Genomic DNA, 12,168 nt, shown 5'->3' with positions numbered 1-12,168 from the left:
GGCAGGAATTATTTAATTTTTTTTCCTTTGTAGCAGTATTCCCTAGTTCTTGATACATATTAGGTGATTAATTAATGCTTGTTTATTGACTAGTGAACAGGATGTGAGACTAGATGATTTCTAAGGTCTCTGACAATTCTAAAACCTTGAGCCAATTATCTTATCTTCCTGGGAACATGTTCTGGCTAGAGGAGATTTTTGAGAGATATTATGGCCAGAGCATTGCACAGATTGCTTAGAGAAAAATGTGCATCGAGCCACTTGGAGGGTACTAAATGCCAGACTAAAGGGTCTGAATTTGACCCACTGAGCATGTCTTTTCTTGGTATGGGGGGAGAGGGGAAGAATTGGTATAATGAAAGTGGAGAGGCACAAAGGAAGAGAGATGGATTTGGAGTCAGAAGAAATATGTATCCAAATCCTATTTGTTATCCTCATGAGTTGTATGATAAAAAGCAGTATATTTAATCTCCCTTGAGTTTCCATTTTCTCATCTATAAATGAGTATAATGTTGGTAAAACTTATGGGCAGCTAGGTGGCGCAATAGATAGAATATTGGAATTGGAGTCAGGAATACAGTTCAAATGCTGCATCGGATAGATACTAACTGTGTGATCCCAGGCAAATTACTTAATCTCTCTCAGACTGAGTTTCCTCATCTATAAAATAGAAATAACAGTAGCACTTCCCTTGAATAGAGTGACTGTGAAGATCAAATAACATAAAGAACTTTACAAACTTAAAAATACCATAAAAATATCAATTATTGTTATTATGAAATGTTGTTGAAATATTGCCTTCCTGAGTGATTCTTGGTATCAGCCCTGGAATAATGGTCACTGGGCTCCAAGGTCTTTTCAGGGCTTACCACAGAGAGGTCACCTATACCAAATGAGCTAGATAAAGAGATTCCCAAAGTTTCTCCTCTAAATAACCATATATAGTATCTGCACATGATTGTGGAAGCCTATTAGCAGCTGTTCTCTACCTCTATTCAAAAAGGAAAATGAGAATTTTTTTTATAGCTCCCACAATACTGAACACAATTAGGCCCTCTGAATATTTTTTGTTGCATATATCTGTCTTGAATTATAGCAGAAGTTATTTAGGTTAGGCAAACAGAAGAACTTCCAATCCTTGAGAGGCATGAGACAGTGGAGCAGATGGCCATGGGAGGCTGTGGGGCCTCCTTCTCTAGGAAGTGCAAACAGAAAAGCCCCATCCCTCAGGGATCTAGAGAAAATCTATCGGGTATGAAAGCAAATAGGTGGGCCAATTGTCTACAGAACCCCATCAGCCTTGGGATTTTTTTTTTCTGTTCTGAGAATACCACTATCCCATTAATTGGTCTTAACGCTACTCTATGACATGCAGTACACAAAAGCCTTGAACATCACACATGTAGGAACTGACAATGTCTTTCACTCTTTGTTCAGTTTTCTGCAGATTTCCCAAAGCCATCCAATGAGAGAATTTTTTTCATCTGTCTTTTCTCACTGCTTAAAGTACAGTATGGTAGGATGATAGATTTAGAACTGGAAGGGACCTTAGAGAATGTCTAATGTGACCCCTTTATTTTACAGATGAGAAATTGGAGAAGGTGGGTATATGGCACCCTTTCTGCCACTCACTAATTCATTGGCATCTGTGTGCAAAAATGTGTGCTTGAGGAACATGTACATATGATTAGATGACACATTCATATATGTTCTACATGGTATTTTATTCATATGTATATTCATTAGTATATTCATGTGTGCACATCTGTGTCTGTGTATTACAAACATGATCATCATTTGCTCACTTATTTTAAAGAGTTTAGGGGATACTGGTGCCTTCTTCTGGCACAGGGTCTTTGGTCTAGATTTTTTCCCCCCAAAGACTCAGAACCAAGTCTCAGATCTGAAGGATAGTGAAATATGTTGCCTATTGTTAGGACAGTGAAGCTCATTGGATAGAAAAATTAGGGAAGGGTGAAGTTTTGGAACCCTGCACAGCTTTTTCTAATGGCTGAAGCTTATTTTCCTCCTCACCTTTTCATTTACGCTTTACTATCCTCCCCATTTCAGCTCACTCTTTTATCTGAATAAGGGAGAGGCTGATGAGCAGGATAAAGCAGTTGCACATCCTAAACATGGTTTAAAAAAGGGAGGTGGGGAGGGGAGACTTTCCCCCTGAGCCTAAGGCATCATAAAATGACTTAGAAAAAATACCTATGTATCACGGAGTTCATCATTTTCTAGTATTAAAAATATATGAATTTATACAAAGTATTAATAGGATCCTCTTCCCTCTCTCACTCGTTTGCTACCTACTTTGTCCATACCCAGTACTGACTTGTAGAAAAAACTGCAAGATGAGAACCTAGTTACGTGGGGAGCCCTTACAGAAACTCCCAGAGACTAACAGAGATAAGGAGAAACTGACAGAGCCACAGACGGTAAACTTTGACAGACGGATATTGAGACATCTTTATCAAGGAACCAGTTTTGGGCTCTCGGGACTGAACAAAGTGCCCCCTGACTGATCCAGTCTTCCTAATTCTGTTTCCCCTATATCCCTCTTATCTCCCTTCCTTTCCCTTGGGCTGTTGTGTGGAGGTGCGGTGAGTTTGGGAAGAGGGTCACCCAGAAAAAGATGAGCCAGAGAGAAGAGGGAAGGGAGAGACACAGGAGTGGAAAGAGGGCAAATGGGCGTAAATAGGGGAGAGTTGAAGGAGGGAGGAGTATGACCAGCAGGAAGGAAAAAAAAGAACCTCCTGTTTGGCCATGATCTTCTGAAGAAGCTCAGAGCTGGAGGAGTCTCTCCTATCCTCAGGAGGGGAGAGAAAGAGCTGGCTCTAGCCTTTCCAGCTCCAGCCCGGCTTACTAACTGATTTGCTTGTTTTCTGCCGGATTCCGCAGCGCCGCCTGGTGGCCAAAAGCGGCTCGCGAAACCTAGACTTAAAGCTCCGAAGGCCGGCGCATCCCTGGATCCAACTGCAGAGACTGGAGGAGGAAAGGGGGTGGGAGTGGGGAGGGGGGAGGAAAGAGAAGGCGGGACGGGGACGGGAACAGAGACATTTCATTCTCTTCAGCTTCCTCCAAACCCCTTACCCCACCTCTGCTCAGGGAGCAAGCCTCCATTACGGACTGGCCACGCATACACATACACACACACACACACACACACACACACACACGCACGCACACACTGCCTCCATTGCTTTCCGCCTGGATTTTAATTTTCGCACTAGACATATCTCCTCCACGTCGGGGCACCCCTTGGTACTTTCGTCTGTCCCCTAGTTTTCAGCCACAAACGCTTGCCACCCACGGTAGTGGTGGGCAGTATTTGTCAGCTTTTGAGAATGTCATAAAATACCATTCATCACCAATAACAACAACAACAATAATAATATTATTCCAACATTCGGGCATTCGAAGGCCCTACTGGGTATGAGGGAGAGACGTGACCCGAGTCTCGGCCCTTATAGCAGGAAATCTGGTGGGGAAGTCCGAGGGGTCCAAAGGAATTTCCACGGCCCTCTTCTGAGACATCCAGTAAAAAGAGGAATAAAGAAAAATTCTAAGCGTATGTGTCGTACTTGAGGGTTAGTGTGAGCGGAAGGGAGGTGGATGAAAGGAGTGAAAGGTCATCTTTGTTCCTAAAAAAGGACACAGGCTCTTTTCTCTCCTATGGCGTTCTCCGCCCCCGAACTGGCTTAAGCTGAGGCCCTGGTCCAGAATTTAGCATTTAACTGAATTTCCTCTCCCTCACCCCCGTTCAGTATGGGATCTGTCTGAGAAGAGGAATAAAGAGGGTGACAAAATAAGCTCTTTTTCTTTGTAAAGGTTAGGGTTCACTAGGACTTCAGGCTACCCGAGACCCAGTTTCGTCCACCAAACTGAGAAAATGCCCGAGAAAACTCAGATCGCACGGCGATGGCATCCTGCTTCCAGGCAATGTTTGTTACTCGAACCCTTCAGTGTCTGAGTCTCGGCCCCCGGTTCCGTAGGGTGCTTTCTATCTGTTCCCGGACCTCGCTGATTTCCCTCCCAAGAAGTTAGCCCTCCAAGCCCAGGGGCTCAGGATCCGAGACAAGGGCTGAAAGCAAGAGGGCGCTCAGGGCCCCAGGGGGCAGCGGCCTCCGGGAGAGGCGAGCGGGGCGATTTACGTCCAAGCCGGGAAAAAGGCAAAGGGAGCGCTGCGAGGGTAGGGTGGGAGGAAAATCACAAGTGAGAAGTAATAACATTAGTAGCCGGAATAGCTCAAGTACCCTACAAAGACCCGAAATCCTTCGCGGGACAGCTCCTCTCCCGCTCTCTTCATCCTCTGACTCCTAAGGAAGACCTCCGGGCGGGGCGGAGCACCCCAGTGAGCTCGCGGGGCAGGAGACCAGACCGAACGGAGGACGGCCAAGACTGCAGAGAGACTGCTGGGATCCCGGGCTTGGAGCCCTGCGGGCTTTCTCTTCTCCCCTCCCTCCCGTTTCTCCCCCTCCGAACTTCCAGAGACAGCGTGGGGAGAAGCACCTCCAGGTGCACCCAGGTGGCAGCGCGCCCCAAACCGCCAGGCTGGGGACAGGAGAACCCGGCTCTCACCTGGAAAGCTGCTTTGTTGCTCAATTTCCCCCCGGTTTTTCCATTAATTCTCTAGGCTCAGTTTCCCTCGCGCTCTCATTGGGATCCCCGACAAGACAGGAACCCACCACCCCGGTGCGCTTCGAGTGTACTCCAGTTCATATGCCAATCAGCTTAAGCCTTGGGAAGCCCGCCGGGAGTAGTGGATCTTAGTGCCCATCCCTTGCCCCCTCCCCAGATGCCCCAGACTAGACCCGATCGGGGAAGACGTACAGAGGAGCGTCTTCCTTTTTCTGAGTTCAGAAGGGTCCCCAGTCTCTGCGTCCCAACTCGGCCAGTGATTCCTGCAGCCAGGGTAGCAAGTTTCTCCCAGAGCAGAGATTAAGAAGTCCAGTTCGCTTAGCAGAGAGACGGGCTGGGGTCCGGATATTATATACAAGGGCGCTAGTCCTGGCCAGGCTAAGTGGTGAGTCGTAAAAGTTGGTGAGAAGGAAAGGGGGAGGAAAAGTCTTGATTTAAGTGCAGCGAAGTCCCTCTCCTGTCCTGGGGTCCCCACGAAGGGGGAAAAAAAAGGCAAGGACACATTTTCCCGTGGGAGGTGGGAGAAGGTTCGCGATAATTTTTTCCCGCACTTTCCCCAACCTTCGCTCGAAACCAGTTGTCCTAGGGACTGGGAGAATGGAAGGAGAAAGGGAGCGGTTTCCCTCATTTCCAAAGAGAGAAGCCATTGAATGCATGCAGCCTCAGCTCTTTTCCGAAAAATGGAACCACGAAATTAAAAATAAATAAATAACACGCGAAGGAAAATAAACTGGAATATTTTCTCACCACACTGGCTGCAGGAGAAAAAAAAATCACAACGAAATAAACAGATAAGAGCATTCCCCTTCCAAATTTAAGTTTACTCTCCCCCACCCTAAGAACAACTGCCCCCTCCCAGCACCACAAATTCACAAAAACAAAACAAAATGAAGAATTTAACCCAGTGCCCAGAAAAGGAGGAGCTGGGAGACTGCAAACAGATTAGAGTCAAGCCTCCCCCCTCGCTCTTCTCTATTAAAAAAAAAAAAAGATAAGAAGTAGAACCTTTTAATACATTAAATATACGGAATTTTAATCTTTAAAGCGATACATTGTCTATTATTTTAGTACATGACGTAAACCTTACTTGTCCCCTTCTCAGCGGGTGGACTTAAAAATTAAAAATAGTTAAGTGTTCCTTTCAAAGAACAAAATAAGGCAAATGAGGTTTTGGAATAGAATTGTTTTTTCTTTTTTTTTCTTCCAGAATACATACAAAAAAATACCCATTCTCTTTCAATGGTATACACCTTAAAAATAATTGCAATTTGAAACCAGAGCTGACAAATTGCGAGTTGTTTTTTTTTTCTTTTAGTAACAAACATGCATGTAAATTTGTTGTTTCCATCAGACATTAAATAAGAACGTACAATACAATCATAGCAATTTTAAAGTAACATTAAAGAGAAGACCTCTAGTTCTGTGGTGGTTTTTTGTTTTATTTATAATCTACAAGGGGGGAGGGGGTTTCCATTTTTTTTTTCCTTCGAGTTTTAAAATTTTTCTCCTCCTCCTTTAAACCTACGGAGCTTGAGCTAAATAATGCACTTCTGAACCACGGGTCCGCTTGGAGCTAACATAAATAAATACCTGTGCCCTCCGATGCAGTCCTCAGATGAACACTTTTCTCAATTTTTTTTTCTATAAAAAGTCAAAGGATATTTTTCAACTTTTATAAAGTTTAGGAGAGGAGAGAAGTGAGGAAAGAGGGGTGTTTATCGGATCTCTGTTGCTGCTGTTGCTGGATTAGATATATATACTGGATATTTTTTCCTCTCTTGCCCCATCTTCCCCACGCTGTTGGGTAATCTGTATGCCTTCGGGCCCCCGTCCCATCCCTCCCCCCAAATTCCCCCCTTTCCCTCGTTTCTCCCCTCCCCCAAAAAAACCCTCCCCTTGTCCACCCACCCCAACTTCCTTCCCTCCCAGCCTTCCCCACCCCCCTCACTGATAGCCCAGCGCCGAAGCTGTGGTAAGTCTCTGTCCGTAGAGGGCGTAAGGGGAGTAATAGGGTCCGGTGGCAGCCGGCACGGGCACTGGGGCGCCGGGAGTAGGGAGAGGGCTCTTGGAGTAGGGGTGGTAGCGGCTGCTCAGTCCCAGCGCGTGGTGGGGGCTACGCAGGGCCAGGGTCCCGGGGCTTCCCGGAGCTCCCGAGGTGGGAATGTGCATATGGCAGGCCATTGCCGCAGCAGCTGCGCTGGCGAGGGAGGAGGAGCTGGGATAGCCGGACAGCAGTTTGTCCGTCCCGGGGAAGGCCGTGTGCGTCCGCAAGTGACTCAGCAGCTCCTCCGACGTGGCGAACCGTTTGTCGCAGGGCCCATTTGCTGACACCCAGTTGCAGATGTGGGGCAGCGGGTCGTTAGGGAGCATGAAGCCATAAGGGTAAAGAGGGTGGCCGGCCAACGAGGGCGGAGTGGCCCCCGCCGCAGCCGCGGCAGTCAGCGATGAGTGGACCCCGTGGAGAGGGTGCGTGGGGTACACCAACGGGTATCCGGACTTGAGAGCTGCGGCAGCGGCTGCAGGGTCGTGGGCGCAGGAGGCACTAGCTGCAGCTGCCCCGGCGAGATGGCTGGCGCAATGGTAGCTGAGGCAGTAGGGGTCCCGACACAAGCTCGCAGTCATCACGGAAGGAGGAGACGCCCCTGCCAGGGGGCTAGAGCCAGCTGGTTTGCTGCATCCCAGGGAGCCGGCAGCAGCAGCGGCCAGTTGCGCTCCCACTAGGCTCCCTGGCTTGGTGGGATCCAGGGCCACCCCATGTGGTAGGAATTGGGGAGGGTAGCCCGCGTAGGCCCCGGCTAAACTGCCAGGATAAGTCATGCCCGCGGGGGGCAGGGGAAAGACCGTCTGGCCCGGTTTATATGGGGATACTGGGGCCACCAGCCCAGAACCCAGAACCGACGAGGAGGTTGGGACACTGCCGGAACCTGAACTGGAGCCAGAGCTGCCGCAGTCTGAACCCAGGGACTTGCTCCCGGGACCCCCGTCGGAGTGTTGGTTCACGTCCACATTAATTCCCCCACAGCTAATCCGGCCGTGAGCCAGCCCGCCTGGGCCTCCGTCTCCTGAAGTGCCACCAGACCCTTTGCCACTGCCACCCGCTCCTTCCGGGTCCTTCTTGTCGTCCTTGCCCTCGGGGCCCCCTCCCGAAGAGGGGAGCATCCCTCCAGGCGAACAGGCAGAGGCGCTGGAGCTTGGGCTGCCTGTCCTGGGCGTGAATGGCTGGCAGGTGGCGCTCGGTACTCGGAATCCCGACTTCTCCGCCGAGACCCCGCCGCCGCTACTGCCGCCGCCGCCGCCCCCGCCCCCGCCGCCTCCTCCTCCGCCGCCGCCGCCTCCCGGCTCCTTCTTATCCGCGCCAGGTTTGGAGTAGGGCTTAAAGCTTGACTTGTCCTCGACCCCAATGTCGCTTAGTTTTAGGGGGCCCGATTTGGTGTCTTTGTCGCTCCCGGCACCACCGCCGCCGCCACCCCCGGCACCGCCCCCGTTGGAGGCCACCGAGGACAATTTGGAAGAAGGCGACGGGTCAGGCTTTCCGATCTGGGAGCACGTCTGGGCCAACAGCGCCAGTGGGCTCTTCTTTGCATCGAGCTGCGGGGGTCAGACGGGAAGAGAAACAAGAGAAAGATAGAGAGGAGACCTTTAGGATCTTTAGTTCTTACATAGCCATTCCTGGGCCCCAACCCTCTGAGGCCCTCTGTCCTCCAGAGACATGCGGAGCCCTCTCGGAGTTATCCGGAAGGGGCATAGAGACCCTCTTACCTCCACCCCATCCCGAGAAACTAATACTCTAGGAAAAGGTGCGGCCATCGTTTACTCTCAACATAGTCGCCCCCCTTTCAGTCTTTTTTTTTTTTTTATTAATTCTAGGATGACGCTAATTAGATTTGCAAAAACTCAAAATGTGATTTTCTTCATATGACTGTACCCGATCTGCGACTCATGACTCTCATATGGGGGGTGGGAGGGAGGGCGCAGTAGAGGGGAGATTTCGGGCGGGCTGCGCCTCGGAGGCTATTTACAATTATCAGCCTGTATTGGGCCCTTAGTGTTTTCTGAACCTATCGGACTCCCCATCCTCTCTCCAGCTGAAGACACGGAAAAAGAGGTGGCGGTGGGAGGACGGCGAAAACGGGGACGGGGGAATAAGTTGGCCTCCAAGTGCCTGTCCATTTAAACCTTTCCAATCTTGACTCCCGCGCCTCACTCCCATTCTCCGACCTAGTTTCCAGCTGCGGAAGATTTGTCTCCCAGGGGAGCTGAATCACTCGGACCCCCCCCCCCCCATCACCATTCCAGAGAGAACGAAACCCCTCCGGGCCGTGGCTCGAGTATCGGTTCAAGGAATGATCTCGAGGAGGAGGAGGATAAAGAAAGGGACGAGAGGAAGGGGGGGGGGGGCGGACTTACCTCGATGGGACTGACAGGAGTGGAAGGCAGAGGCTGCAGGTACTCTGGGTGTAAGATGTGCCCCGTCCGCGCCGTCAACATCTTTAGCACCTTGATAGGCAGGCGATTCGCCTGGCGTAGAGGATCCGAGGGGGGCACGGCGTGAAGGAAAGGTTTAGTGTTACCGGCCGAGGACGAGCCGGGGCCGGGGCCGGCGCCAGAGATATTTCCAGAGAGCACGCTGGTCCAGGCGGGGTCCGCGCCGCCGCCGCCACCGCTGCCGCCGCCTCCTCCTCCGCCGCCGCCGCCGCCGCTGTGCTTACTACTTCTCAGGGCAGAAAGCGAGGGCGCTGTGCTCATGACCCACCCGCGCGCATGGGAGCAGCGGGGGGAGGGCTCCGGGAGGCGCGGGGCGGGCTCGGGGCTGCGCGCTCGCCCGGGGAGCAGGAGGAGGAGACGCGGGAGGAGGAGGCAGAGAAAGAGGTGGAGCGGCCGCCACAGGCGTCCAGTGCGCCTTCTCGGCGCCTCGGGCAAGAAGCGAATAATCCTGGGGGGCCTCGGAGAAGAGCCGTGGCTGGGCAGGAGGCGCTGCCGCTGCTGGTTTTGTGGAGCCGCTCAGTTATCCGTGTAGCCACTGGCTGCGCCCCAGCGCCGCGCTCTTCTCCGACCCGCCGCCCAGTGCTGCGCTTGGGTGCGATGTGAACTGCTGCCCGTCCAGACGGGGCTCTGGCGAAGAAACTCACTTCAAAAGCAGCTGCATCTAGGGGGAGATTAAAGCCTTTGCCGCCTTCCAATCAAATGGGAGCCCGAGGTGATTGGAGGGTCAAAGGGATGTGACGCGCCTCGCGCCGCCGCCGCCGCCGCCGCCGGGACTCTCCGCACTGGTTTTAATGGGCAGCTCCCTCCTTCCAGGTCCCCCTCCCCATCCCCTCCCTTGTTTTTGCTGGGAGGACGTGATGAGATTTATTTTCCGTTTGCAGTCGGCCGCCTCACTCGTTTTCTCCCTTCTTCCCCTTTTTCTCGCTCGGAAACAAACTGGAATGGAGAATAGGGCCCGGGGCGGGATGGGGACGTGAAGAGCAGGATGAGGCTCCTTAAGAAGGAACCCGTTGGTGAATCCTATGGCTCGGTCAATAAGCTCCAGGGGAGACCAGGAGCAAAGACTCTCTTCTCCTGACCTAGCAGAGCGCGCCAAGGTCCCAGATAAAAGGAAAAATACTGGGCTGTGTGAGTAGGGTGCTGTAAGAAGAAAACCCGCCCGCCTGTAATTTCTCGAGGCTCCGCGCCAGAGAAACCAGGAGCTATGGCTGCTGCTGCGGCGGCGGTGGGTTCTCCTGGCCTTGCCCACTCCAACTCCCCTCCCTTATCCTATCCATGTGACAGTCTGGGGAGCCCAGATTGGGGGAAGCGCGGGGATCACATGTTTCCTATGTTACACATTCCGCCCCCCCTTCTGCCTGTCCCCCTCCCTCCCCCCCTTCGGGCATCTCCACCCCTCCATCAATTGTCAATGTTCCTCGACCGCAATCAATCAGTTATTTGTCAGCTCTTGTCAATCCGCCCGTGATTTATGTCAGCTTTTGTTGCTGATTACAAGGCGGGTGCGACTTGAAGAGAAAAAGAGGGAGAGGGAGAGAGACAGAGACAGAGAGGAAGAGACCGAAAGGGAACCGGAGGAGGGGAAAAGGAAAGCAGTCGCGGCCGCTTAATGGAAACGGGGCGGTTGGGGGGGGGGGGAGGAGGGTGTTCACGGGTGGAGAAAAAAAGACGGAGAAGAAAAAAAAGATGTTCTGTTTCAGGAAAATAAATCGTAAGAGTAAACTGCGCGTTCGATCTCAGAGCGCTGAGAAGGGCAAAGAGGGGCCTTCGCACCTTCTCTTTAGAGCCTTGCATTTCTGGAGAGCGGGGGTTCTGGGAAAGGGGAGATTTCTAACCGGGGAGATTTCTTCTCCGAATACGTCACGGGGTAGCAAGTTCAGTAGGGTAGTAGTGGTGGATTGACCCTGACATCTCTCCCCACCCTTTCCCCCTCCCGCACCTCAACGTCCTAGTTCCAAGCATAAGATGGAAGGAAGTACTCTGTCCATTTCGGCTTCTGGGCCATAAACTCGGAGCCGCGCCTCCTAAGACACTATTCCCAGGAGGCTGAAAATGGAGGGTCCTGGAGGACTTTATGAGTGGGTCCCGTTCATTCCCTTACACCGTCTCCCGGGTCTAGTTTTCCGCCGCATCTTCACAAGTCAATTGTGGGTAGAAAAGGGTCGTTAGGGAGAGAGTTAGCGTCCCAGGTCCTTTCAGCTGCTAGGAAGTTTTCGGGTCCCTGTCTCGCCTCTCCTCTTCCCTTCAGCCGCAGAATGCCTATCTTTGGTGAATTAATTGATTGCTTGCAGACACGTTTTCCGAAGCCCTTCGGGTTAGTGACCTGCCTGGAGACTGGATGGGGTGTAAGTCGCACTGGTTCTAGGGGGACTACGTTTTTCCAGACCGCGAAAGAACGCTGACAGTTCTGGTGAGAGACCACCGCATTTCCTCCGTTCACTGTGGCTCTTGGTGTTTGGAATGGGGGTCGGGAGCGAAAGAACGGAGTGAGCTGATGTACACGGCTATCTTTATATACCTAAACTTAGCCATTCCTATGTATGATTTCTCAAAGCTTTGATGGCCTCTGGAGGGACATCCGAGGTCACCTCGGGAAACTTACTGAAACTAGAGGAGGGAAAGCAGAAGAGCTTTCTCTTCCTCTGGCTTTCATTCACACCCCTCCCTTCCCCCCCATCCCCCCCAGCGACTGGAAAGACTTTGATTCTCCCCTCCCCCGTCTTTTCCTCCCCAGGCTCTTCTTTTGTTGTCAAGTTCCTTTGATAAATGGTTGTGCTGTAAAGCTGAGAGAGGAGAAGGAAGAGGGTCGGTGGAGAAAAGCCGAGGTGGGAATGAGTGTGAGAATGGCGAAGATGTAGGATGTTTACTAACTGGGCTCTCACTTTGGACTGGTTACTGTACTGAAGGCATCCAGGCCCCAGTCCTGTCCTCCTAGCAGCTAACACTCTCTCTCTCTCTCTCTCTCTCTCTCTCTCTCTCTCTCTCTCTCTCTCTCTCTCTCTCTCTCTCTCTCTCTCTTTCCCTCCCCCCTCTCTCTTC

General features: G+C 51.7%; 1 protein-coding gene and 1 long non-coding RNA gene across 2 annotated transcripts in view; one reads left to right on the top strand and one right to left on the bottom strand.

The window, feature by feature from the left end:
• Window positions 1–6,560: 6,560 nt before the first annotated feature.
• ZNF503 (zinc finger protein 503) lies at window positions 6,561–9,756 on the bottom strand. The gene is made up of 2 exons (XM_051982044.1): window positions 9,052–9,756; window positions 6,561–8,232 (listed from the first exon to the last, which is right to left on the bottom strand). The coding sequence occupies exons 1-2, from the start codon at window positions 9,388–9,390 to the stop codon at window positions 6,589–6,591; spliced, it is 1,983 nt and encodes a 660-aa protein (XP_051838004.1). The 5' UTR covers window positions 9,391–9,756; the 3' UTR covers window positions 6,561–6,588.
• A 687-nt stretch (window positions 9,757–10,443) lies between these two features.
• LOC127551892 (uncharacterized) overlaps window positions 10,444–12,168 on the top strand; it is a 6,325-nt gene continuing 4,600 nt past the window's right edge. Inside the window, exon 1 of the long non-coding RNA XR_007951198.1 lies at window positions 10,444–11,539. This is a non-coding gene — a long non-coding RNA (uncharacterized LOC127551892). The remainder of the gene's footprint in view (window positions 11,540–12,168) is intronic.

The sequence above is a fragment of the Antechinus flavipes genome, chromosome 2 (genome assembly GCF_016432865.1).
Source record: "Antechinus flavipes isolate AdamAnt ecotype Samford, QLD, Australia chromosome 2, AdamAnt_v2, whole genome shotgun sequence".
Lineage (NCBI taxonomy): Eukaryota > Metazoa > Chordata > Mammalia > Dasyuromorphia > Dasyuridae > Antechinus > Antechinus flavipes.
This window is presented reverse-complemented; position numbering and strand designations above follow the sequence as displayed.